At 40.0% G+C, this 27,094-nt stretch overlaps 1 protein-coding gene across 2 annotated transcripts in view; it reads right to left on the bottom strand.

Moving 5' to 3' along the window:
- Positions 1-25,747, bottom strand: part of osbpl9 (oxysterol binding protein-like 9) — a 68,264-nt gene extending 42,517 nt beyond the window's left edge. For both annotated transcript variants that reach the window (XM_088599074.1, XM_088599073.1), the window contains exons 1-4: positions 25,618-25,747; positions 19,573-19,623; positions 13,549-13,627; positions 1,419-1,495 (exon numbers count right to left, since the gene is read on the bottom strand). In XM_088599074.1, coding sequence (XP_088455200.1) covers positions 1,419-1,495; positions 13,549-13,627; positions 19,573-19,623; positions 25,618-25,728 — 318 coding nt within the window. In that variant the 5' untranslated portion in view covers positions 25,729-25,747. The remainder of the gene's footprint in view (positions 1-1,418; positions 1,496-13,548; positions 13,628-19,572; positions 19,624-25,617) is intronic.
- Between the last annotated feature and the right edge of the window lie 1,347 nt (positions 25,748-27,094).

The raw sequence follows: 27,094 nt of genomic DNA on the forward strand, positions 1-27,094 counted from the left end.
ATCAATCAGTTCTTTCTCGGAAGGTTTTCAAGAGCAGAAATCCTGAAAGCCTTCTGAAAAACAGGAACTTTCAGATGTTGACATGAGATTCCAAAGTAAAAAAAAACTTTTTTTTTTTGCTTTTAATACACCTACTTGCTTGCTTCCCTGTCTTGTCACCTAAGCATTGGGAACCTGTGAATTATGGGAGAGATCTCGCTTTTGGCAGAAACTAAGCGGTCTAGCTCCATCAATCTCAAAGACTTGTTCCGCTGCCAGACTCCATCTTCTGATTTACAGTCTGCCAATTCTGGTTCCTTACGTAGTTTAAAGACACTTTATGGATCATTAGGCCTTCTGATGCTTGTCCCCGCAACAATGCAATGAATCCTCCCAAGACCTCAATTTTTTTTTAAATCATGCTATATTTCTATACTATGACCTTTCTTGGTGTCCGATTTTATTTTGTCTTTTTACATTTTCTTCATGGTGTGATATTAATATCACATACAGCAGAGGTTTTGGACCTGGGAGAGAGATGATGTTGAATGTATCGCACCAATGAAGCCATAAGTGAAGCACACTGTAGATTACATTCGGCTTCACAGCTCAGCCAGAATGAGCTATGGAAAAGCGACTTTTCTAGATGAAAGTTTTTTTCATTAAGTTTTTTCATTTGTCATTAAGCATTTTTTAAATAATTTTAAAAATATACTTTTGTCTGTGAGTGGAGGTCCCCAGTCAGCTATTTTACAACCCAGGTGCTTAGGGCAGTTTAACCAAGCCATCATAGAGACCCCAAGCGAGAAAAATGGTACAGAGTTAATTGGCACACTCCACAGACCACACTCATAAAACACTTTCTGCTTACGTTTACTACCCTTTCCTAATGGTAAAATACTAATACATAAAATGTGATCCTTTATAGCAATATGCTTCTGTTTTCTTTATTTAAATAAACAACTCGGGACCATCAGATTTTAAAACTGGGTCTCATTTTCTTTTTTTGCTTTCCTCCTGTGTTCAACAAGACATGCATTTCACAGAGTTTTATTTTCTCCTTCCTGAAAAACGGCACAAACACATATCCTTTCCCAGCATTACACAAATTAATATATAAGCAAGAGTAACCAAATTCTTCAAACATGAAGAATACAAAGAGGACAGTGGTATCATCTTCTATGTTTAGCTGCTAGTAGCTAACTGATCTGAGGATTTCATTCTACATTTCCTGAAGTAACTCAACTCCATCTTAAGAACACGTCCAGATATCACTTTTTAGGCTCCTAAACCTAGATGGAAACCCTTCAGTTCTCAGCCTTAAATGCATTTCCTCTTCATTTCCACTAGTGTGCAAAACAGGTAATGCACTGTAAAATCCATTAAAAGCAGCACTATAAAGACATTAAGCCTGGAAGGTAGGAGACGAAATTCTTTACCCTCAGTTGGAGCGTGTGCCGCAGAATAGTGCCCTCTAAGGCATGAATCCACTTTTCCCTCTCGTCTGCATCACGGGCTAGAAAGAAAGAGAAAACAAACACACCCCAGCCAGATCAGAAGCCATATAGGAAAAAATACAGTCTAGTTTAAAGAACGAATTAGAGAAGCCCATTCAAAACTTCTTACTCAACTGGTTACAGCTTATTTGCAATATCCTTTTTCACAGTGCAATGGCCAAAACTGGTGTTTTGTAAACGAGGGTTCACAGCACTTTGTTTCACCACTTCTGCACATTCGTATTTGTGTCACAGGAAGCAAAACTGTGCTATGTCCAGTGAAATCTACGGCTACGCACCTGATTAAAAATGTCACTACACATTAAAATGATTGGGTGAGAGTCGGGGGTGGTGAAGAGCTTGTGTGTGAAGAGGAATCTATCGCATGCCAGTAACACTGATCTCATTTTGGCACACTAATTAAGGTATATTGGGTCTTCTGTTGTCTTGGTTCTGTGTACCTGAACGTCCTTACAGTGGCTTTAAATGACCTTTCATTTCTGGCTACATCTTTCTTTGAAAGTAAATTGTTTTGGCTGTAATAATCCCTGGATTTCTCTCATCCCATTCAAAAACATTTATCGCTAGGGATCTCAGAGTAGTCCCCAACTCAGGGCAACACTTGGTAGACATTTAATATGGAAAAGTGCAAAAACGTACTACTAAAGTTGTACAACGCATTAATAAGATAATAATAATCTCATTTAGAATACTGAGCCTTTTTTTGTAATTATGCTATAAAAATATATTTCTGTTCTAGAAATATCAATTAACAGAATTTCTCTTCTAGAGGAGAGCAATCAGATATTTTCCCACATGTAAAGGGATTCTTTACACTGACAGGCTAAAAGAACTAAACCTTTTTAGTTTTGAATACAGAAGAACACGATTCTTCTTACTTGATTCAAGTTTTCAAAATTGTCCAAGGTATTGCCAAAGTTGACAGAGGAGACTTCTTCAGGATCAAGAGTAATAGACAAACCAAGAGGGGACAAAAGTTGATAAAGGGAAAAGCATTTAAAAATGAGAACGGGAAGCACTTCTTTACACAAACAATTTAGGGAACATGGAATCAGCAGCCCAGTCAGGTCGTTAAAGCCAGTATCTTGAATTCTTTCAAAAAAGTTCAAGTAGGCAGCTGCGTCAGCATGCGTAGGCTGCAAAGGAACAAGTAAAGATTTATTCCACGCTGAAAAGAGAAGGAAAAAAAAAAACACGAGCCTTCCTCGAAGAAACCTTTACTTGTTCTTTAAAAAAACAACTAATGAGATCTTTGCACCTACAGTAGGTAGGCTAAATAATCTGTTATCCAAACGTCTTTGTTTCATTAAGATGAGTTTCAGCAGAAAGACAGTCATCATTTTACATGCCTAACAGAATATCCATGTACGACTACCTGTTATGGGAATTAGAAAACTGATGGTATGTTCCTTCTGTTGTTTGATTATTATTCTCCAACAATATACGATCTTCCAGGATCTGTTAAAAATTATGAATACTCTAGTTCAGGGGGGTCAACCCCTATCCTGGACAGCTACAATCCAGCATGTTTTATAGGTGACTCTTGAATTATCAGTTACAACAGACATGTTCGTTTTGATCAGTTTAGTAAATTAATGGGTTCCTTGGTTTCAGGAATGTCCTCCTGTGTGCCTTGAGAGCTAAAACATGTTGGTGTTTCCATTCCAAAGTTTCAAATTTGACTCTTCAATTTTCAGATGTGACGTTCTGCTCATAAGCATCCCTCATTGAGCTCCAGCATTTCCTTTAAATGGAAATCCTGAGTCATGGGGATTTTTCTGGAATCCGCTGTTGCCAGACCTCCTTTTCTACATTATCGTCATCATCCTCCCCCTGGAACACCCGACACCACGCCAACACATACTGTACACAAACGCCACACAGACCAGCACAGCTCTGCATAGCCTCCCTGCTCACGCTGAGACACAGCTGGGCTGCTTGCTGGAAGCTTCTGTTGTAAAACCTAGAGCTGCGTATCAGCAGAAACACCACACACAAACCTGTTGCAAGGGCTGAGCAGACAGCTTGTCAGTCTTACACGCAATGCTGCTGTGAAGCCTGAGCAAGGCAAATAAAACCAGGGTAAATAAATGGATGTAGAAGGGTTATGGTAAAGGTTACTTTAAATATTTTACTACATCTGAGTATTAATTCCTTCTGCAGAATAATCTAGTACAGTAGTGTGTAGTATGAACAAACTGCTCCTGTGTTATTAACTCAAACCACTGTATTTAAAAATCACAGCCCAGAAAGAAAATTACTGATCTTTTACTGACAAGCTGGAATGTCGAGGATAAAAAGTTATTAACATTTTTAGATGTTGGCTTTTTGTAATTTTCACAAATGGAACCATTACATTTTCAAACATCTTCCATCTAAATGTCTTCCACTGACACTGAAAGAAAAGCTTAGGCGCTAACAAAGTACACCACTCCTAACATATATTATGATGTAATTTTTTGCTGTACCGAAAAACCATGCGTTTTTTTTCCACACGACACGATCTTTGCTTGTTCATTCTTTCATGCACATTAATACGCTGACTGCACTCTAAACAAGCCCACCTGCAGTGTTTCTCAAAGCTGAAATAGAGGGGGGGGGAAAGGCTGAAACAATCAGGCCAAGGAACAAAATATATAGTGCACCTCATTACGCCAAGCAAAGAACTGCATTGGCGCCCATTAATATTTAACCCAGAGGAAGAACGAGCTGATTAAAATGCAAAATACAGCTGAACCCAGAATGATGGATAGGTCAAAGCTCAGCAAAAGCGCAAAGCTTTCAAGGCATTAAGTGCCCCTATAGATCATGCAAAACTACTTCCAGCAAGAAAAAGCCATATAGCTCAACAACTACATCCTGAAAGAACATTTTAAAACTGCAAAGGGAGAGGACAGAGTGACTCAGTTAAAAATAGTGTATAAAACATCCAGGTCTGATGTTCCCTAATCACTAAACATGATATGTCATGTGCTGCAAAGGGAACTGAAAGAAAGAGAAAGTTGTTTTTCTTTTTTATTGAACAGTCAATTTGGAACAAATTCTAATCTATAATGACAACCTGAATCTGAATGAAACATGTTTCTCAAAAGTGCGCAAACTTCATGCCACCCGAGATCTGAATTCATGACTCTCCCTGGGTCTGGAGTTCTCTATGTCATACAACCCAAGGTAAATCAAAGATCTGCCTGAGATGACACCCAAACTTCAGCAACTTGTGGTGGGGAAAAGCAATGTGCAGGGGACTTGTCTTAACACAAAGTATGGCATATGTCTGCCTGTGTTACATTCAATCGACACCAGTTATAACACAGTACTGTTCACTTAATATCAAATAATCAGACTAGACTGCGCCTCTTACAATCAGACCTTTTCAATGGAAGGCTTCAGAACTATCTTGCACATTGGGGCACTGAGTGGATCTGCTTTGCGCTATTATTGGAGTAACTAGCACTCGAGACTTTTAAGATTGACAGGAAACCAAACTCTGTCAACTCTAGGCTTTCTGGTCTGCTCCGTCCAGATGCAGTTATGATGTGTAATGCCCTTGCAGGGAAGGAGAATTTAGAAATCAGGAGTAACAGGTCCCTTTTTCCCCACCAATAAGGATGGATGGCATGTACCTTCTATTTAAAAGTAGGAGAGTATTCAGAAAATTCAATTACACTTTAATGTTTCCCTATTCACAGAAGGTAAATCATGTTATCTGGTCTGTTCTCAGCACTCTAGTCATTAAAGCACAAAAACTGCATTTTCCTGAGTCTGAGAAAAAAGAGCTAAGAAAGCTTTTACTCCCTTCATCAGGACTGAATTACACTGGACTGAGAATGGTTCAAGCAAAACACCATATTGCATTTAAAATTAAAGTCTGCTACCATTGCATATCCAGTAAACCCTCAGTTTAAGGGACTTAGGATTTTATGAAAAAAATTTCCAAAGGGGAATTTTGTCTTAAAAATCAGATAAACTGGATTTTCCCCATTGTAGCAGACAAAATAACCAAGCCTGTTGCCTGATAAAAGCTGTATCAAGCCTTGAGAACAGGTTCAATGTACTTGTAAAACTTGAGTAAAATAAAAAATGAAAGTATAAGAGTTGTAAAATAGTTAAAATACATGTACCGGACAGTGATTGCATTACAGTTTTACATCGTTTGAATAAGGTGCATACAACACAACACACTTTATACAGTAAATGTAAAACAATTTCAGTACAGTACTGTACACTACAATTTGACAAATATGTTATAAATCTCACCAAAATGCAAAAATGTCATTCATGATTTATCGGACATCTTCCCCCATATTAGTACGTTATACCAAAGGTTTACTGTATCCAAATCTAATTTCACTCCCTGTTTCTTTTGTGGATTCTGGCACTCTATACCCAGTGGTATTAATGTTGATTTTTGCCTTTTCATAATATCTGCAGTATGAAACAGCACTATTCTTAGTACTGTGGAAGTTATCTAAACAGAAATCCACTTGTGCATCGCTGGAGATAACTTGAAATACCTGTCATGACAAAAGGTACCGTCATGAGATGGTCTCGTTGTGGAAGATGACTTTCAGTTTGCTAGAAGTGCTTGGGTCTGCCCAGTGAATATCCACTTTCACAGGCAGTATGTTTAACAACTGTCAGATAGCAGGTTTGTGATTTGCCAGACAGGTTGAAATTTGACTCAATCTTAATAATAATCATCATCATCATCATCATCATCATCTTCTTTATATTCTTCCATTACGCATCTCAAGGCACTTTAAAATTTATCTGTGAATCCCATGAATGCACATTCAGTTGGTGCATCTAGTATAAATCTACTTAAAACCAGACAAAATAAAACCACACCTTAGCTATAAAGCAATAACACTAAACAGCAATGTGACAGAACTGAGCTTTTTATTACATTAGCACTTCTTCTTGGTTGTAGTACAGAACAGTTTTACTCTCAATGTTTTCCTTTGTAATAATCCCTTTTAAAAGTCATCTACCCTCAGTTGAATAATTTGCACTAGCCCCGAGTGTTACTGTTTCAGTGTTGAAGAATGCTGTCCCTTAAAAACTCATGCAATAAGGGCTTTAGAAGCAACTCATTTTCTTCCTTAATTCACTGGAAGTTTCGAAGCAAAGGATTTTCAGCCACCTTAGTATCCTTGGACTCTAGAGTAAGTGGAGTTTTCAGTAATTTTCTAAAAGTACATATTTTTGGTTGTGTTAGAAAGGTTATTTCAATAGTATCATTAGTCACTTCAGCAAATTTATTTTTAGTTTTTATAAAACAGTGAAGAGCATGTTTTTCTCAATATAGCAAATATTGAATTATACAACTAATAAGAATACATTAGCAGTTTCTAATTAACATTATAAAATACTGGAAGCAAAAACCACTTACATATAACATTAATACAATCAGTGCATCTAGTATAACTATAGTACAAAAACAGTCCATAAAATCATGATAATAACTTAATTCAACTGCCTCGAACCAGACAGAAAGACATGTAACCAAAGAAACACAGAAACACAGCTTACCAAACAAGTTTTTCACAAGTCTTACAAATAAAGAGTGATTTTAATTAGTAGTAATCATTATTTATACTTTCGGGTGGAACAGTGGCACAGTAGTTAGCAATTCTGCCTCAGTGTGCTGCGGCCCTGGGTTCAATTGGGTTCAATTCCAGACCTGGGATGCTCTCCTTGTATTCGCATGAGTTTCCTCCGGGTGCTCTGGTTTACCTCACACCGTCCAAAGACATGCTGGAAGGTGAACAGGCGTCCGGGGAAAAATGGCCCTCGTGTTTAGTGAGTGTGTTTATGTCTGTGTGTGCGCTTCACGATGGATTGGCATCCCATCCAGGGTGTATCCTAATCTGCGCCCATTGCTTGCTGGGATAAGCTCCCCACTGACCCTGTATTGGATAAAGCTCTTAGAAAATAGATGGATGGGTAATTTATACTTCCTATGCTCTGGTGTTTTCTTTTAAACCGTCTACTTTCCTGTAAGTTATGGATTTAAGACAAGAATGCATCTCAGTTCTCACTAACAATCATGTCTGCAGTGTAAATGGTTTAATTGACGTTTACAGATTTCTGCTGGAGAAGTATATTGCAGGCTCGTCTTTGAGGGGACTGTAATAACAGTCAACCTGCCATCAGACTCCTGTAAAGGCCTCAATCACTTGCAAATAGTTTCCCTAGGAGTCAATTAGATAATTATATTACTGGGGAGGGTTTAGAAGCCAAGTTTTCACGGGGTTAATTAGAGGTGTCAATGTGTAAGTGGGGTTTTCAAGGCATGCGCGGTGGCTGGGTTTTTTAGGAAGCAGTCTGGGATGACTGCTGTGGAATGCAGCAATAGAGAGGGGATTTTGCTGAGTCTTTGGTCTGCTACAGGGACTACATTTAGATGAATCCACCCTGGTTTAGAGTTGGTGTCAAATTACTAACTGGTCTTTTACAAGCTGTAAATATGTACCTTTCAGCTGACAAGTAAAACATATGAACTGTGCACAAGTGAGCGCTCTTCTTTTTAACTAATCCTCTTCACTGTGAGGACAATTAGGCTGTCCAGTATTAATTTTTGACACCCACTTACTTATTGACACCAAAATCAAAGCTTTAACCTCTCAACTGAAAATTCAGGAGATATACTCTGCATACCAAACAGTAATGCTTTAGTGTTACATGAAGTGAAGACTTCAGGACAAGTTTGATTTTAACTGGCTTGGCTTGGGGGGTGATAGCCTGGCCAAGTGGAAGATGCAGTTGTAATTTCCCTGTGTACAAGGAATTACACTTTCTTAAAAGGACACACCTTTGCTGGGTAAAGTCACATTAATTTTATTAAGGCTCTGCCTTTAAAAAAAAAACAGCAGCAACAGTAGTCCTTATTCACGCCACATTATAATTAACTTCTTCATGCCATATGTGAACATGTATTCTGTCTCATGTACAGTTTATTTCTGAAGAACAGTAAAAAGGGAGGAGAGAAAATCAAGGTGCTTTTTGGCAGCTGTTTTTTGTCCGTAAATGGCTTCCATTAGAAGCAGAAAATGAAAGAATGAAACTTAACACAGCCACAGACAACAAATAATGAGAAAATTGAGCTTCTGTAGCTAAACAATTCTAAGTCACTAAACAGTAAAAGCAAACAGATACTGAATATCATCTGAAAAGGGGAACACCAATCCAACAGTCAAGCAAACTAGTTTTTTTTTACAAATGAAACCTTTTCCAAACCCCACAGCTAACACCAGCTTCTCCCTTCCAGATATTTATTCTCTTTCTTATTATGACTAACTGCTGAGATGAGAAGTCATTTTGCACTTCAGCCCATTCAGATGTTAGTGAAATGTTTTGGATTAGTTATACTCTTTTAAGAGGCGTTAAGATGATTGCTTACACAGCATCTACCAATTGAAGAATTCAGCTCAGACTGTTACCCTCTAAGTGGCTCTTTCTTTAATGGTAATGGCACTCTCTAGTTGTTTCCATGCCCATCCTGGTCCTCTCAACCCTACCGTCTGCTGCTTTTCCTTCTAACTGAGCTCTCGATTACTTAATCAAACTCTCAATTAGATTATAGATTAATCTAATTAAATAGATTAGATCTATTTAATAGTAATTGTGAGTTCAATTAAATAATAATAATAATAATAATGATAATAATAAACTTTATTTTATATAGCGCCTTTAAAGGTGGCTTCTCAAAGCGCTTTATAGGATGACAATAACAATAAATAAGAAGACTACAACAATAATTAAGAAGATTTCACAAGATAGGACACAATTATAATTACAACAATACAACAATAACAATAGAGGAGACCGTGGAAGGTGGTATTAAGAAGAGCAGAGGGGTGAAGAATGGAACCAGTTAAGTAAAGACTTTTCTGAAGAAGAAGGTTTTGAGTCTAGATTTGAAGGAGTTTAGAGAAGGTGACTCTCTAATATCCTTGGGCAAAGAGTTCCAGAGCTTGGGGGCATAGCAGGAGAAGGCCCTGTCGCCCATACAATGTAGACGGGCTTGGGGGACAGTAAGGAGGGCAGAATTTGAAGAGCGGAGGTTGCGAGGTGGGGAGTAAGGCGATAAAAGTTCAGACAGGTATTGAGGTGCCAAGCCATATAAAGCCTTATAGGTGAGCATGAGGATTTTTAAGTCTATGCGGAATTTGACCGGAAGCCAGTGCAAGGACTCCAGGATAGGAGTAATGTGAACACTTGCACTAGACCTGGTCAGGATTCTGGCTGCTGAATTTTGGACATACTGCAGCTTGTTCAGAGTAGATTTAGATACCCCAGGGAGTAGAGCATTGCAGTAGTCAATTCGAGAGAATACAAATATGTTGATCAGCTTTTCAGCCACAGTTAATGATAGCAGGGCTGAAGACCTTTTGGAGCCACTAACATGCAAACAAACCCCTTGCAAACTCCTGGTGAAAAGAGTTTTTCCACAAGTGGTATTGCTGCTTCCCAACATCCGTGTGAACAGCACTGGAGCTTTGGATACCCTTGAGAGATAGCTCCTCAGGTAAATTGTGTACAGTAGTCCACGACACACTACTGTACACAATTTACCTGAGGAGCTATCTCTCCCCTTTTACCCACAGGCCAGTTCTCAAATACATATTTCCATTTTCTCTTCTGAACCCTGGAAGGATCCTCCTATAATCCCATTTTGATTCCAGAAATAAATCCTGACTCAATGGCTACCTTAACATTACCCTTGAAACGGTCCTCTCTTTTCTTGTGTAGGGTACTCATTTCTAAAAAATGATAAGGAATAATTTAAGGTTACTGCTGTGCAATTTTATTTTTGCCAGTGTGGTGAACTGAACATTCATTGCAGATCCGTCCATAGGCATTCTGAAAGGCAGTTTGACGATGAATAGATTGGATTCAGTGCCATAAACTGCAGCAATCTGGAGCACTGAACCTGGCAAACTAATTTCCTCAACTAAGCACTGATGTCCATGCAGCCATCTACTGAACCTAAACCATTTGTGCCTAGTTTTAGGTGGAGAGTATTTAAGATTTTCTTTTACAGTGTACGGTCCTATCTGAGCGAGGAATGTTTTTTTCTGGCCCTCAGCTGCTCTGCTAAATACAGGCTTCATGAATTATGAACGGCACTTAAAGTAAAGCTGTGCAGGCATGACCTATGCTCTTCGGATAAAATTGAAACACAAAGTTTTATCAAACAGTACCCCAGGTATGAATCAGGTATGAACTAACTTATTACTGCAAGAGAAACTGTCTTGCCTGCCCAAAAAAAATCAGAAGCTTCTGATAGGATGTTTTAATAATGGTCTTCAGAGGTCTGTAGAGACAGACTGCTTCCTGTAACCATCTTTGAGCTTTCAAATTTGGTTGGATCACTAATGATCACGTAGAACATACAGAAATATTTTTTTCGACATGTCAGAGCATTACAGAAAACAAAGATGCTGTGAAGTTTTGCTTGACGTCTGGCACAGCAATAGCGGAAACTGCCCTGCTCCTTGAAGACTTCATTATGAATTCCAGGCAAAGGACTTTATCGGATAAACACTTTAGGGGCCTTGGATTTATGGTCTTTCATTTATTAAAAACCAACAAGTTGTTGGCCACATAAGGCTAGCCAGTATAAAAAAGTTCAGCATAAACTATGCGGTGCTTGAGACAATTACTGCTTTTACAGGGTACAAAACCTGTGAAGGGCTTCAGTCTTTATGCTTGCAGTCCTCCAATCATCCATAGCTAAAGACATCTGAAAGGCCTTAAAGTGGTTTATTTAATTTTTTAAGCCAACTAGATCAGAGGATCCCAAACTCTGATCCTACGAGTCTGGAATAAAACAAGAGTTTGACGTTTTTTTAAATCTCATCCTTTTAGATGCACTTTTTTACATATCAAGAACAGGATTTGCTCTTGCTCATGTCTTGTTTTGTTTTTTCTTAAGCACTCTGGAACTCCTAGATCGGAAGGGGACTATATAGGAATACATTTGTATCAGAAATCTCCCACAGCTGTTATGAAGGCATTAACTGGTCCACTTAAGTATCATTTGGATTGAGTATAATTATTCTCACAGTTCAAGAGCTATTTGTAAGTACAAAAACATAACAAAAACCCTGGATTCCAGAGCCAAGTAGTCAGGCTGAATCAAAACCTGAATAAGTCCAGGACTGGAGCTGTACACCACAGGTGTTGACAGTCATTTAAACTTTTTAACAACCTTGACTCCTTAGTTCTGGGTACCAGCATAGAAAAATCATTTACAATCAAGCGTGAATTGAATACAATGACAAAGCCATTTCCAAGGCCCATACAGCTAAAGACTGGAATGTGATGCAACAGTCCTTTGGAAACAAATAAATTGTATACCTTCCAGGTGACTACTGACACTGCCAGTATCAAACTATCTGTAGTATCTCAATATTTAGGTCTTTTGAAAATACATGTTAATTATTTTGAAACTTTATGTTATAATTTAAAGGAAACCAAGGCTGTTATTTCTTTAAGTGTAGCAGCATCATAAAATTGTTTTACCTTTTGTTCAATATTTAACCTTAACAAAGCTCAACATGAATCTGGGATATTTAAACTTAATGCAATACGCTTTCATTAAAAATAACTCTTCTGCTACATTTTGCTATTTATGCTTTTTTCATTTGCTTTTTTCATGCAGCCTTAAGTGAACTTATTGCTCTGCTAGAGGAATCCCCATATAACACTGTCAAAATAGTTTCAAAAAGTTGATACATATATAGTTAATATATAGAGAAAGAAATCAAGTATATATATATACACACAGAAAGATATGTGGGGCAAATTATAGAGGGTAATCCATTTTCACTAATCCTTCGTGCTTCAGATTTTGTGGTGGTGTTTTTAGAGGAAGCAGTGAGACAATGGTGCTTCACAGCAGAGGTGTCAGAAAAGAAAAGGGTCATGACATGAGCCAATTATTTACGCACTGAAGATCGGTTCAGAGAGACGGCACTGAAAGTTAATTCTTTTTTTTTTAAAAACGACATACACTTCTCTCTTTTCTAACTGACTGAAATCCGACCCAGCATAACGAGCCACCACCTACAGAAAAAAAAAATGAATTAAAAATAGAGTCTACAAATATGCGAGCAGAGTGAGCTTTCAACTAGAGAGACATGCTGTTTCATCCAACATCTCATTCCAATCAATAACTGCCAACGACCAGCGAAAAACTATCCTGCAGCGACCTACCACACTTATACCGGAATTGAGAATAATTTAAAGCAGCCAAGCACTCAGCCACTCTAAGGCTACAGAGGGTCCTTATACCAAAATAACTTAGCATTTAGGACATAGGTGGGGAAAAGCATGCCTTTAGCCATTCTTGAAGAGTTAAACATCAAAAGCGCCACATTCCTCTGACCTTACCCTTCCTACTGTAGAGCCACAGCATACAATGTCGGAACATAGCAATGGGAGATGGCATAGAGGTGAATGGCCACTTAACGACAAGGTGGCAGTGAGGTGGATGATAGGATGAGGATGGCTTGACAAGAGGGAGGTGGAGATGAAAGACCTGGGAAACGGTCCTGGGTGCATCGCTTCGCTGCTGCCAGTCCCGCGGGGCAGGGGCAGCAGACTGGGGCAGGCGGGCGAGGGGGCTGTCCTGTCGCCACAGAAGGTCCTGTACCACACTGAAGGTGGAAGAAGCTTGGAGCGGCACGACTCGTGTACGTTTGTCCACAAACACGCAGGCGCCCCCAAAGAGAGACCAACCAGAAAACAGCCCCGTCCGCAGCTTGCAGTTATTCTCTCCTATGCGCTTCCTTAGTCGCTGAAAGATGCGATATTAGGATTTCCCTCTAGAGCAGGGAATTTACAGTGCCGGGAGTGCACAGCGCTGCATATGTTCGGAGCTGACACAATAATCCTTCTTTTAAAAAAAACGCCGAGCGAGGGAAAAGGAGAGAGACAGACTGAGAGCTCACGTGAACGGCAGGCAGACTGAAGACGAGCCTGACCGACGGGCGCGGACGGTCTGACTGTCAAGCGATGGGGAGGAGGCGAGCGCGCAGCTCACCTTGAAAATGGAACGTCTTCTGGTCCACGGTGATGGTGAAAGTGCTGTCGTCCTCGTCGTCAATACCAATCACAGCTCCCTGGGAAACAAAAGAGAGGGCCAGTCAGGCTGAAGGAGACGTCACCGGCTCTCTCTCTCTGGCTCATGCACGCACACACAAGCCAGGGGAGGAGAAGTGAGGGGGGGTGTCTAGGCAGAGAGAGAGGGAGGGAGGCGTTTGCACACAAACCAGCAGCTGAAAAAAAAAAATACCGCAGGGCCATATAACTAGGAAGTCCAGACTCTGTTTTTTTTAAACATCACATTTTTACACTGTTAAAATAATTAGTGTAGTATGCATTTTTCATGGCTGGAAGAACAATTCAGTATCCTTTACATATTCTTAATGTAGCTAAATTAGTCTCTCAAACAGAATGGACAACATTACTGTGCACACAGAGGGAAATGATAAGCAAGAAACACTGGCAGTCACTAAGAATCCATAAAAATGCACTTCTGCACAAGTAGGTGCCTCTTAATCTTCAGGAATTTACTTCATTGCAATTTACCTCCCTCACACACATACAATAAGCGAGTACTCTGTCCCCACCCTAAAAAAGGAAGAAGGACCTTCCCATACTGCTTAGTAGCTTCCTAATATGAGCTGCCAATGAATACAGATAAACATCTAATTCTGTAAACTTTTAAAACAATGCTATACATACACACTTGATTGTGTAAAATATAATCTTATATAAGACAGTCTGTAGAATTAAAAAGTCTCCTTTCTGAACAGATTTAACCAACTGCTAGGGAAGGTAAATTAGATAGTAAACAGATCTGAAAAGTGGATACACTAGAACACTTTCAAAAGGAACAGGTTGAGTGAAACCCATACATATGAAGTGATAGTCATTTCAAATGACTCCATTTAAATAGAGAACTAGGTTCAATTAAAAAAAAAAAACCAAGCCACAACAGAAAACAGAAATCTCACACTGCCCTGAAGTTCAATATCACAGTACATCCTTTTTTATTTTGAGTCACAACTACTGCAATCAAATTTCATCTTTTTTTCCAGGTTGGCTGAATGACTGCTCCTCAGTTTGATTACCATCATTCAAGAACAACCTGTGCTGAAGTAAACCATGCGTCAGCAACAAAGCAGAGAATCTGCTCCCATCTGGCTGCTGGACGTGTGGCATTACACTGACCATGACTGGAATGACAAGCGCACTGAGTATCTGACTGCAAGACAGACTGCACTTTTCACAGCAACACAGATTTCAGAACTTCAAGAACATCAAAAGAACGAGGTTACAGGCATCATGGCTTAAGGAGAAGGAAAAACTTTAAAAACAAAGCTATGGTGAAGAAATACTTTATGCTTTACATGATATAGTATATCTTGCCTAAAAATACTGTGAATCAGGTTCAATCCAGTAATCCTTGTCAATGAAAACCCTAAAGCGAGTCTGTTAAAATGTTTCTGTAAAACAATCTCAGAAACACACAGTAGAACATATGTAGCTTCTTCTGGTGGAGTTCTGCGTTTTTGCTATAGGTTTTATGATTGAAAACGTGAAATGACTTCTGCCAGCTCTATAAACATTTAATAAAAATGGTTGAAACACAAGAAGAGATTCACCTCCACCAGCATGCTTGGTAATTAGTAGCTTATTGATCCATAGATCGCACCCAGCTCTTTTTTGAAAAAGGTTGACTATCAGCTTCAACAACATATCTGCGTAGCTTGTTCCATACTCTTAGCTAGCCAATTAGTCAAAGAAGCCAGAGTATCAGCTACAGGGAACATGGCTAGAGAGCTTGTTCCATACTCTTTTGTGGCAAGTTCCTCCAGTTTTTTTATATTTAAACATACTTCTACCTAGTTTGCATGTGTCCTCTGGTCTGTACTTCACAGTTACTATGAAGTCTGTTAGACTGGCTTTGTCAATGCTTGTGAGGATTTTGAAAAGTTGTAAAACTCACATCACAAAGGTCTGACATTCTGTCATCACAAAGAATACTGTCCTGCCAAGAAAGTAACACCCACTTGCCATCAGTAAATATTTCATTACTGCGGGTGACAAGGAGATAAGAGTACCATATGGTGCTATATTTTGGAACACAACATATTGGAGTTCTGCTTTCAAATGTAACAGTTTGTCTGATGAAGTGAACTGAATGTGGAAAAAAGTGAATGTGTCAAAGCTGATGGTGAAATCTGCAGGGTACAGCCCTCTCTGTGCTATGTGATTTGGCAGATCCTTTGAGGATTTTTGTGTACCGGGATGATTTAAAAGGTATGGTTTTCATTCCAACATTTTATAATATGAAATAATTTAAGAATACAAGTAGAGTTTTAAAAGAGAAAATGCCATTCAACTCATCGTACGACCTATTTGGTTACTAAAAGACAAAGGATCACAGGATCTAATTCTTCAAAAGAAGCCAAAGTACCAGTATCAGCTTGTTACATACTCCTACATCCCTTCGGGTAAAGAAGTGCCTGTTTTCCATTTTAAATGAATTTTCTAGAAGAGGTCCATAGTGTTAACTTTGGGAATTTTCAATATTTGATCCATGTACTTCTGCAGTCTTCTCTATTTAAGACCTAATCCTAGGACTGTGTCCACTTTCTCTCCTTTGGACTGATTCAAGAGCAGTAATATTCAAAACTCCTTGATTTAAAATGATATTTTAACTATATTTCTTCACATTTGTAATCAGTAAATGCCTCTCACCCTAGCATATATAAATAATGCAAAAGATGTGTTGACATACGCAGCTAAGATTTTTCATAAGTAGCTGGTTCAAGCTCGGCATTTCCCAATTTGTATTTTACACGGTTTTAAAATTTCTTCATCTGCTTCTACAGAGTTTGTTAATCCTCCTTTTTAGCATTGTCAGCAATAGGTTATTAACCAGAATTGAGATTATAGCTATGTATCAAGAAGAGCACTGCAGTACTATAAGTACACTGCCAAAGGGAGCCTCATTCCTTACCTGTACTCTCTGGTTTATATCCATTAACCAGGTCTCAATCCAAGCATGTGCACTGAATGCTTACTGTCTGCAAAAGCCTTCTGAAAATCTAAATATACCATATTGCATGCTACGAGGGTGCCCATTACTGCTGTTGCTTCTTCCGAGTTGTTTTAATGGCCTATGAATAGCATCTCCCTGCCTTAAGTACAAATGGCAGAATACCATTAGGCCCTGGAGATTTGTTGATCTGAAGTGCTTCCAACACCTGTAACTCGTCTATCAGCCATTTCTCTCGCCCCTCTTGAACTTTTCCATTATTATCCCTCATACATTTTACTTCATTCTTTGTGTTTCTTTTTCCCCCACTGTCGTAGTACTGAACAACTTCTTTATTATTAATCTAGCCTCCACTGGCATATTCCTTTCAATTGGTCCCTTGGCCTCTCCGATATTCTTTTGTACCTGTCTTTACAAGTCATTATGTTCCTTTCAGTCCATCCCTTCGTTTCTTCCCCATCGGATTGATTCAACCATTTGGATCACTGTGTTCTACCACTCAGGGTAAACCCATTTGTGCTTCAGGAAGGTCTTTAACCTTTTGCCACCTATTTCCCACCAATTCCCATTCAACTTCTCTTAGGCTCTGTCCCATTCCTTCAGTCTGCTTTTCTGAAATCGTGGACTTTGCCTGCAGTCTTTCGAAATATACGTCAAATTCATATTGAGCTCCCATCCTAAGGGAGGAAAACCAAGTTAATTTCATTACACAGTGTTCAATTAGGATATCTGAATGTGGTGGTCTGTATCATACCCCTAACACTGTATCTGTTGAATGTTTTTAGAAGTCTAACCAACATTCCTCTATGTTATGTTACTGTGCCTGAAAACCCTTTTCTAAATGTCATGCTGCACTTCCTTGTCTTCCAGCTTTGCTTTGTCCACTAATAATGTATTTATCAGCATGTGTTGAGCTAGCCATGCTTCCCTGACCCCAGTTGCAATCATGCTTGCCAATGCAGACGTTTCCATCTCATGCATTTTGTTGCTCATACTCTTGTTGTTTATCCTGTATGAGCACGTCATTAACTTGTCCATTGATATTTTATTTTTTCCTGTCTGTTTTGGGGGTTACTTCTCATGTAGGCTGCTGCAGGATTTTATAAGGGCTCTCTTCCCCTCCATTCTATGTTTAATGGTTTTGAATTTCTCTGTGGATCATTACGCCAAAACAACAGGTGTCCTCCTCATTTAGATGTAAAAGACTCAACAGTTACCATTTTACATCTAAATCGCTCTTTCATTTTTAAATCCCTCAGCAGATATTGTTTTAAAAGTAACACTCAGGTTGTAGCATACCTCAGTTACACATTATGGAGTAGTACACAGCAGTACTTATTAAATGCTTAAGAGATGATGAGAAATTTAAATAAGATCAAATTTAAATAGATAAAACCTATCTTTTACGGCTATACTTTAGCGGGACTTAGATTTTGTAAATTTCCAAAATATTCATTCATGTCACTTTAAGCCAACCAATCTATACGAAACCTGCCATAAATTAATAAATTAATCTAATGGCATATGCGGGCTGTTTGAGATGAGCATATAGGGACTCACAACAGACATAAGCGATGCACAAAAACTGTATGGTTTTCAGATATCCATTAATGTGTAAACACCACCCCCTACTGTCACAATTCTGCAACTTCTTGAACCATATCATGGGGTTAGTGAATACAGATCAGCTGATAAATTTAGAAGTCCGAGGAAACTTTTCTTATTGATGGGAGCTAAACCTTAAGTGCTAATGTGAAAAGTCCTCAACTATTACAATGAGTGGTAAAAACCACAAGTGATTTTCATGACCAGTTATGATAAAAAGATTTCTTTATAATTACCTGTGTTACATCTTAATTTACCTGTTTTTGAATGCTTTTAATCTAATTTTTCACGTAACTCATAACAATTCGTACAAATTTGAATAACTTTATTTTAGATGCCGTTTTGCTAGTATACCAGGTGTAGCTGTTTTGAGGATCCAATTTTTAGCCCTACAGACTCATTTCTTGTTTTCCTCCTCAAAAGCTTACCGTTTAGATAAAGAGCAGCTGGAAGCAAACATGAGGCTTGTCTGTAAGGGTGGTGAAAGAGCAAGTTTAAAGTGGAAACTGCCCAAAAACACATTCTTGATGGTACTCAAATCACCCTTTAGGCCAAAAGTGGTTCTGTGTTCTATCTTTCCGCCACATTGTAGAAATGGGTATAACCTGAAGGAGCTAAATAAAGTCTGCTTCTCATAACCTGTATGTCTGCCAAGATTGAGGTCAGTGTAACACTGACACTGATGCATTTCCTCTCATACAAGGTTGAGAAACCTGACTTTGTGGCTGAAACAAATTGCCAAATTAGCCACTTTAACACGGAGAAGTGCTTGGACACGTCACAAGCCGACAGTGACCAGGGGTCCCCTTCACGTGACGCACGATTGGCTGAGCATCAAGGTGGGATTGGCAGGATTCGCTGACCAGGGCTCTCTTGGGTCTCAGCAGCACAGCGCCCCCTGCTGCCCCCAGGGTGCTTAAAGACACATGGTGCTGTCGGTGAGGGACATGGTCCTCCTCCAATCAGGGCTGAACCTCCGATATGGGACTCTGCTAACTGTGTCATGTTAAGAGACGAGTGGCTCGAAGGTGGGCAGATTGGAGAAGTCCACATGCTCCCCCCGTGTGTGGTCTCAGGGTTTGCCGAGTCGTGAAAAAGAAAAACAAAACTGGCAATACCAAATGTGGCGGGCTTAAAAGTAATTTCAATTAAAAATGAAAAACACTGAAAAGTGTTCAGAACCCAGAAAAAAAGTCTAAAAGGGGTGAATGCAATTGCAATTCATATGACTAGAGCTTACTGGCAAGTGGTGGGAGAGTACAGAGACCCAAAAAGGTGTGCTTCTGGGAAAGGGTGGAATCGCTTCTGAAAGATGCAAGACCTCTAAAAAGGTTAGACATAAGAAGAGTTTAAGGCTTATCCCTGCCCTGGTGAGAGATGAAGAAAACTCACCCGCAGTCGCACACATCCTCTTCTGGAACCACGCATCATCTTGTCCTTTGACTGCAAAAATGAAGAAAAGACTATTAACAGCTTTAAAAGAGCTACCATTTTTTTCTGCACCATTCTGTGGGATTGGAAGCAGAACTTGGCGTTTCAACACAGTGCAGGTTCCTTGTTTGGCATCCAACCCTACACTTTTCCATTACAACACACTAACGCATGCACCGCATTGCTTTTACTGCCGCAGAGAAATAACTTCACAGAACCCAGACAAAAAGCAGCCTTAAAACATGGTCCACTAAACTATATGGGACTCGCAGGCAGATCAATCAGGACAGGTGCTCACTGGTGACTGTATTCCTGGCCCATGTCATTAAAGGTGAATGACCAAAATTTCACATGTGGGACAAAACAAGCAGAGCGCAGCTTAGGGTAGGGCTGGGGTCAGTCAGTCAGCGTTCTCTCTGGTATGGTCCGGGAAACAAGGATTCTTTGGACTTTTTGCACACCTGCAGGATTGCAGCGATGTCAGGGAGAGACTGCACTACCTCTCCTGCCAGGGGCTGTCAGATGCATCACGGCTGCGCCAGAAGAGCATGACCATGGTCACTTATCTCCACGGAGGGCACAGAAGGTTCTGCTCGAGAGATGAGTCCTGCACAGTTCACAAGTGAGGCAACCGGTGTAAACACACTGGCTGCTGTGCAGAACATAAATGTGTCACAAACAGAATGATGGACAGCTAGCTGGCCTATTCAAAAGTGACGGACATATGACCTATGAAATGTGAACCACATACAAACAAAACTAAGGGGAGTATAACATAACATCACTTTATTAGCCCTATACAATTGCTTGCATTAGGAATTCGTCTTTTCGCATACCCCAGCTTGCTCTCCATGAGACACAGACAGGGAGAGAAGACTGGGGTCAGAGCGCAGGGTAGGCCATTGTACAGCGCCCCTGGAACAGATGGTGTTAGGGGCCTTGCTCAGGGGCCCAACGGAGTAGGATTCCTCTGCTGGCTGCGGGATTTGAACCGGCAACCTTCCAGCCACAGGCGCAGATCCTTAGCCACAGAGCCACTGCTCCACTCAGTGATGTTATGTTATGATGTTAAGTGATATTATGAGTATATTCCCATGGACAATAACATCTGTTCAGCTTCCTGGACCCTGCTCTTCCCCTTACGCCAGCTGTCCTAGGCACACACTGTGGGAGCACCGACTGTGTTCTTCTTGACTGCATTTAGATGTGCGTCACAGTGCACAGTCTTCACAACATGGTTGTTTGAATTCAGCATATAACTTCAAGTACCTTGTGCACAAATGGAACAAAGTGGGACATCCTGATGGGCGAAAAATAAAAAAGCACTCAGTCTTATCACAGGCCTCTCAAAACATGCCCAATGTCTTTCCATAATGGATCTAAATATAGCTGCTTTAAAAATAAAAAACTCCTGATCACCGATATGCCTTTAATGGCAGTGAAGCAGTGGTCAAGTAGACAGTAACAATTTGTTAAAAGATTTTAATAAAGACTGGAATGTTAGCCTGGAGTAAAACATTTCCCTCTGCTATTTTATAACTAAGTGAAAAGTCTTTGTTATCTGTCCCAAAAATGCTATGTCCCTTCCTTCCTTGCTTGCTTGCTTGCTTTCAATGGCAGCTAGAAACTGGAACAGGACCTACAGTATGTAACTCCAGCATGTTCTGAAAAGGCCTCTCATTTCATCAGTGAAATACTCGATGACACAAAGCCATTTGGACAAACGGTTATACAGTTATCTTACAGACATCAATTAACCATGTGCAAATGGATGTTCACAGATGAAATCCATTAAGATTCCAAGTGTAAATATTACACTTCACCTATTATCTGGACTGATCGTAGGAGTCAGGTAAAAGTTTCAGTATATACTGTTTCCATATTTGCAGTTGCCACATGGTTTGTGATGATAATCACTACACTTCTGGGATTGTTTGATCTTGATCTTATAAGTCTTATGACAAACCATAAACAGATGGTTTGTTGGTATCATGTGCCTGGTGAAAACTGAACACAGAGTTACTTAGCACTAATTATAACTAAGTTTCCTCCAGGGAACCCACAAGTGTAGCTTGAACCGCCATGTTGTTATAGGAAATAAGCTGAGAATTTTTTCACTTTTTTGAAATGTACTAATCTGGATCCTGCATTAAATATTACCTAATATAGAAGTATTCAGAATAACCATCTGTAAAAAATAAAAAAAAGGTTCAACTGTCTTATGAAATGATCTTTTCTTTTAATTTGAAAAAAAAAAAACTTTCCGTTTATCTCACCACTCAAAGATGAAATCACCACCTGTTAATGAATTTCTGCTTCTGCTTGAAAGGATGGAACAAAGCACATCTTGGAAATGCTCCCTATTCACAATGTTTCACATTTCAGACCCCACAGGAGACCCAGGCTGTCTCAAGACAAGTGATTGAGACAAGAGACTGTGGAACTCTGGAAAGAGACCAGAGTCATTCAGCACCAGATCCGACTTTCGATGTCTGGTGGACTCTATGGACTCAAACTGAGCTGCAAACAAACAGCTTTTCTGTTTGAAGTAGACTGTATGTAACGCTTACTATATACCGAGTGTGTTTCCTGGTTGATAAGGATTAAATATATCACTAAGTACACACTCAAGCCTAGGAGCTCATCAGTTGTGAGCATATCCTGGTTTCTGAGTGAAAAGCAGACTAGGAATTCACTGCAGGGTTAGGCTGGCTTGTTAGATGCTTCATGTTAAGTAATGTTATAACAGGTAGCCATCAGCTCACTGTTCTTCTCACCTACAGCTCTGAAATGAAGGGTGAGAGGAAGCCAGCATGTTATGGATGACAAGTTGAAGCTGCTTGGCACATCCCTCACAGACAGCACCTCACACCTGTAGGTCCCAGGGAGGCCACGGGGGGTCTCCATGTCTGCTGAGAAACCCCTGGCCGACACTGCTCTCGGCTGCACTCAGCCAACTGAGCAGGCTTGAACCTGCCATCTCTGAACTGTGGAGCTCAACCTGACCCAGGTAAGCACCTCCAGCAGCTGGGCTACTCATGGGGCCCCAGGACTTTGAGTTTTATAAAATAAGCATCTCATCCAGGATCTTTCACCTCATCTTCTTCCTAGATATATGACGTATCTTTAAGAAGATTCCACAGTCTAAAACATAAGGTATATCAAGACAAGCTCAGGATGGAATCAGACAATTGCATAGGTCTTTACAGATCCTATTCTTCTGTGTGCTTTCTAGAAGAAAAATACAAAAACATTGTTAATATCTACAGTTGGCATCACTTAATTAACTCTTACTGCACAACATGGCTTTTTCAGTTGGTTCAGTCTCCCAACCCAATTCCTCTTTTTGCATACAGGAGGTCACAAGAGTGAGCAGCAAGCATTGTGACAACAGAAGTTGTAAAACAGTTCACTCTCTGAAGGCAAGAGCTCATTAATATTTAGACCTAGAATTCAGACGACTGCAAGTACTCATAAGGCCACCATAGCCCTGGAGGACGCTCCTTGTATGGCACTTCTATTATACATGAACAGATGAATACCTGTGATTGATCATGCTTTTTACAGAAATGTAAAACAACAGGAATGGGAATCTTCTGCTAACACTCTGGAAATGTATATTTTTATTCTAGTATTTAGAAAAGTATTTCAAAGCATCTTATTAAATGAATTTTTTAGAAGTCAGGAGCACCAGTTCTGGATTGACTTCTGACATTAGAAGGAAGGGTTTTTACAGATGCCCTGTACCCAAACTCCCGGCCCTGGTTCTGATTTTTTCTGCAGGAGATACAGGGCTTGGTGAACTTGCCTCACACACACTGCTGGTCAAACACAGATGAAACTTTGCATAACCATAAAGACTGCTCATCCATGATATTTATTTGACGTTTCACAAGCTTCCCTTCCTGACTAAAGATTAAACAAAGCTCTATAAGGTTGACAGTAACATTCTGATTACACAGCATTTCCAAATATCACAAGTTGCAAACTTATGCACTAAATGTACCGATAGAAAAACAGACATGTGATATATTCAGGTGGGGAGCTGCGTCAGCATGCGTAGGCTGCAAAGGAACAAGTAATAGGTTTATTCCATGCTGAAAAGAGAAGAAAGAAAACAACGTTTCGGCCGTGGAGCCTTCTTCAGGTGTCCTAGAATTCATAGAGCCTTCTTCAGGTGTCCTGAAGAAGGCTCCACGGCCGAAACGTTGTGTTTTCTTTCTTCTCTTTTCAGCATGGAATAAACCTATTACTTGTTCATGTGATATATTCTGCTATCAACTGCACAGTACTCTCTATTTTTTTAACATACAAAGTAGATAAAGCATTGTGATTCTATACCAAAACATTTTTTGCACCACAATAAAAGATCACGTATTATCCTACATGCAAGAAAATTCCACACCTTTAATTCAAAATTGTTTGTGTTCATACAGTGCTTTTCATCCCAAAGGATTCAAAGCACTTCAAATATACCACTTAATTCACTAATCAACCACCTGGGTGATATGAGCTAAGCAACCTGCTCTGTGGTGTGGTTCTTGGTGATACTGCATATCAAGCAGAGATGTAAAGGAAGTATTTCACCATCTAGAGCAAGAGGAAGATTTCCATTGCAAGCTCTATCAGCAGTAGTATATCTCACTTCTTATGTACTTGTCAGAGCTGTCTTTCACATGATGTGTGTTTTTTGCTTGAGTTTTAGATATCTACTCCTGGTGTCCTTGATAGCATTCACTCATTAGTATTATCTATTATGTTTACAACTTAAAGTGCAGTGCAATGTTGTTTTAATAGAGACATTTTGGTTTGAACACACTGTTCCACCTTTGCTCTGATTGCACTTAAAAGTTTTACTTTGGACTGTAAATAGCTCTGTTCATTTTTCAGTACTCTCCAAAAGTTTTAAAGCAGGAGCTCAGATATAAGGTGAGACCAGTATTGAATTTTACAGTGACAATGACAGAGGATTGTGCATTAACAGATTCTAAAAACTCCAGCAATCATTCAACATACAATCATCGTGATAGTATCCAGGTTCATGAGATTGTGAGGGTATCGTTGTCAGGGCAGATTGAAAAGGGGGTTAAGATTGGAGGCAACAGAACACTTCGTTTTACTAATAAAATACCCTCACCTTAAGGACATGAATACAGCTGAAATATTTAAAGTTTAGCACCAGACGCACTAGTGACTTCGTGGTTTAAGACGCGTCGGGGGTGGCATCTGTATGATCAGAATAATAAAAGACTCCATATTCTGCAGCACGTCTTCGCTGGTGCTAGGCAGACTCCCTCATGTCACAGGAACGCTGACTCAGTAAATCTCGGGCGAGCGTCTAATGAAGACACTCCTCTGGGCTGTGCACTACATTAAGAACCGTATGAGACCGTCTTAAGGAAGGGGGAATTAAAAGCCAGAAGTTTATGAAACGAATTTCCTCTAGGTTTTCTTTACCTATGTGTTTACTGTACCTGCAAAACAAGAGTCACGTTACTTGTTTCCGCGTTGCGTTCCTATCAGAAGACATCTGTTCAGCAAACCTGTACTACTTCCTGCAGCAAAACATTCTGACAAGGCAAACAGAGGGTCGTGACAGTTGCGGTATGGGGCTTGAAAGCACATGCTGTACACAAACCGCACGACTCTGGCCGAACACGTTTCCATTAAGCTCTGAAAACACTCTCCAAGCCACCACCCTTGGAAGTGGCAGACATCTGCATATCGTTTGTGTAATGCGCTACTCCATACCCTAACTCTAAGCCCCTCCCCTGCTCCTACTTTATTCGTTACTTTCTCCGCAGCTCGGGCTCTGATAGGCCAGCCGAGGTGTCACTCTCAGTCCCCACCCCCTGTTTTCCAGCTGAGATTCCCAACTCCTGGCAATAGGCCTCCCCCCGCCGCCAGCCAGTTCTAACACAGTCGCTCACGATAACGCCAGCCGCGACCGCCAGAGCCTTAACCCAAACCAACATCTTTTTAAAAATTTTCCGTAACAGCACATACCGTATAGTATGACAGCAGGCCAGCATTATAGTCCAAAACGAACCAACGGTACTGCCAGCCTTTCATGACGTTAGTCCATTTACTCAGCGGCCCTTCCATGATGGACGCCATCTTTAAACTTGGCTAAGGTTCGAAGGGGCGGGGCTTGATAGGAGGACAGCGGCGGGTATGACGTCACCGCGTACTACTGTGGATCAAACAGAGGGGCGTGACTCTCAAGCAGTTACTGGTGTTTCGGCTTTCTGCTCTGCGAGCTATAAGGTCGGATGTAGAATATGCTCTCTTGATTATCGACCTGTTGTGTTCCAAGACCGACTCCGGATAAACGAGGAATAAGGATAGTCAAACACCGGATAATCACAAGTCTTGGCTATTAGAGATTCAAGTTAGACATATTTTCACGGATATGTTTTCTGCACAGTTTGTATTTTATTAAGCACTGGCCTTGCGGAAAAGTGATAATCCTAAAAACTAGCGATCTTTGCAGCGATCGAAATTTAATTTAATTAAGGATTCATCAAGAGCAGCCTTTTTCACAATTCAGTGTAAATAGAATATAGTATTATAAATATGACGTATATAGTTCTCAAGCTGTGAACTACAGCCTGACTCGCTCTTTTAAATAGAGATAACTCTTCAATCATTTGTTAGCAATGATCACAGATTCCGGGGGAATGATTTTTTTTTGTTGTTTTTCAAGGATCTAAGTAATGTTTTAGACATGTTTCAATAAAACACAGATAAAATGAGACAAGAAAAAAACAATATTAGCATACCAGCGGAGAAGCGGATGATGGAATGTTTGTCTGACTCAACAAACTTGACACAAGACAAAGGGTTTAGGATTTTGCTATTTGAACGTCTGACCATAGTTTGTCTGTTTAAATAAGAACTCTTTGAAAGTCGATGTGAAATTCTAAAAGAAATGGTGGTTCACAAAAGACTCCAATACATCTGTAGCAGGAGTGTGGTCCCAATGATTTTTTCCATACATCCACTTCTCTCAGCGTGCAGTAGTGCCTCCTGTCGTGGGCACCACCTGGTCTCTGTCCATTTTTAGACCTGGTTTCTGGTTCTGCCTTTCTGTAATTGGTTTCCAGGGTGATGCCAGCTGACTTTATCAATCTTAAGGACTCTTAGCAGGAATTAAACTCAAATTGTGCCCCGCAGAAACAGCAGGCAGTGGGCCTGTTGCAGAACTTGGCTTTGTGCTCTTGAAACCTGAGCAGTATAGAACCCTCTGGTGATGAGAGACCCGGACGTGTTATGTAGAGGGGTTGGTTCAGGCAGTTGGTCAAGATCCAACATTGTACGAGGGAAAGCAGAATCCCAGCCATCACAAGCACCTGGCTTCCAAATATAATGTTATAATATAATGTTTATAATGTTTTTTAAGGACCTCTGTAGAGCTGTGTCCTTAGCTGTATGACATTCTATTTGGTTAATTTGTGTAATAGGACTGTGATGCTAAAGTTCA

The sequence above is a fragment of the Lepisosteus platostomus genome, chromosome 11, assembly GCF_059453375.1.
Source record: "Lepisosteus platostomus isolate fLepPlt1 chromosome 11, fLepPlt1.hap1, whole genome shotgun sequence".
In the NCBI taxonomy this organism is placed as follows: Eukaryota; Metazoa; Chordata; class Actinopteri; order Semionotiformes; family Lepisosteidae; genus Lepisosteus; species Lepisosteus platostomus.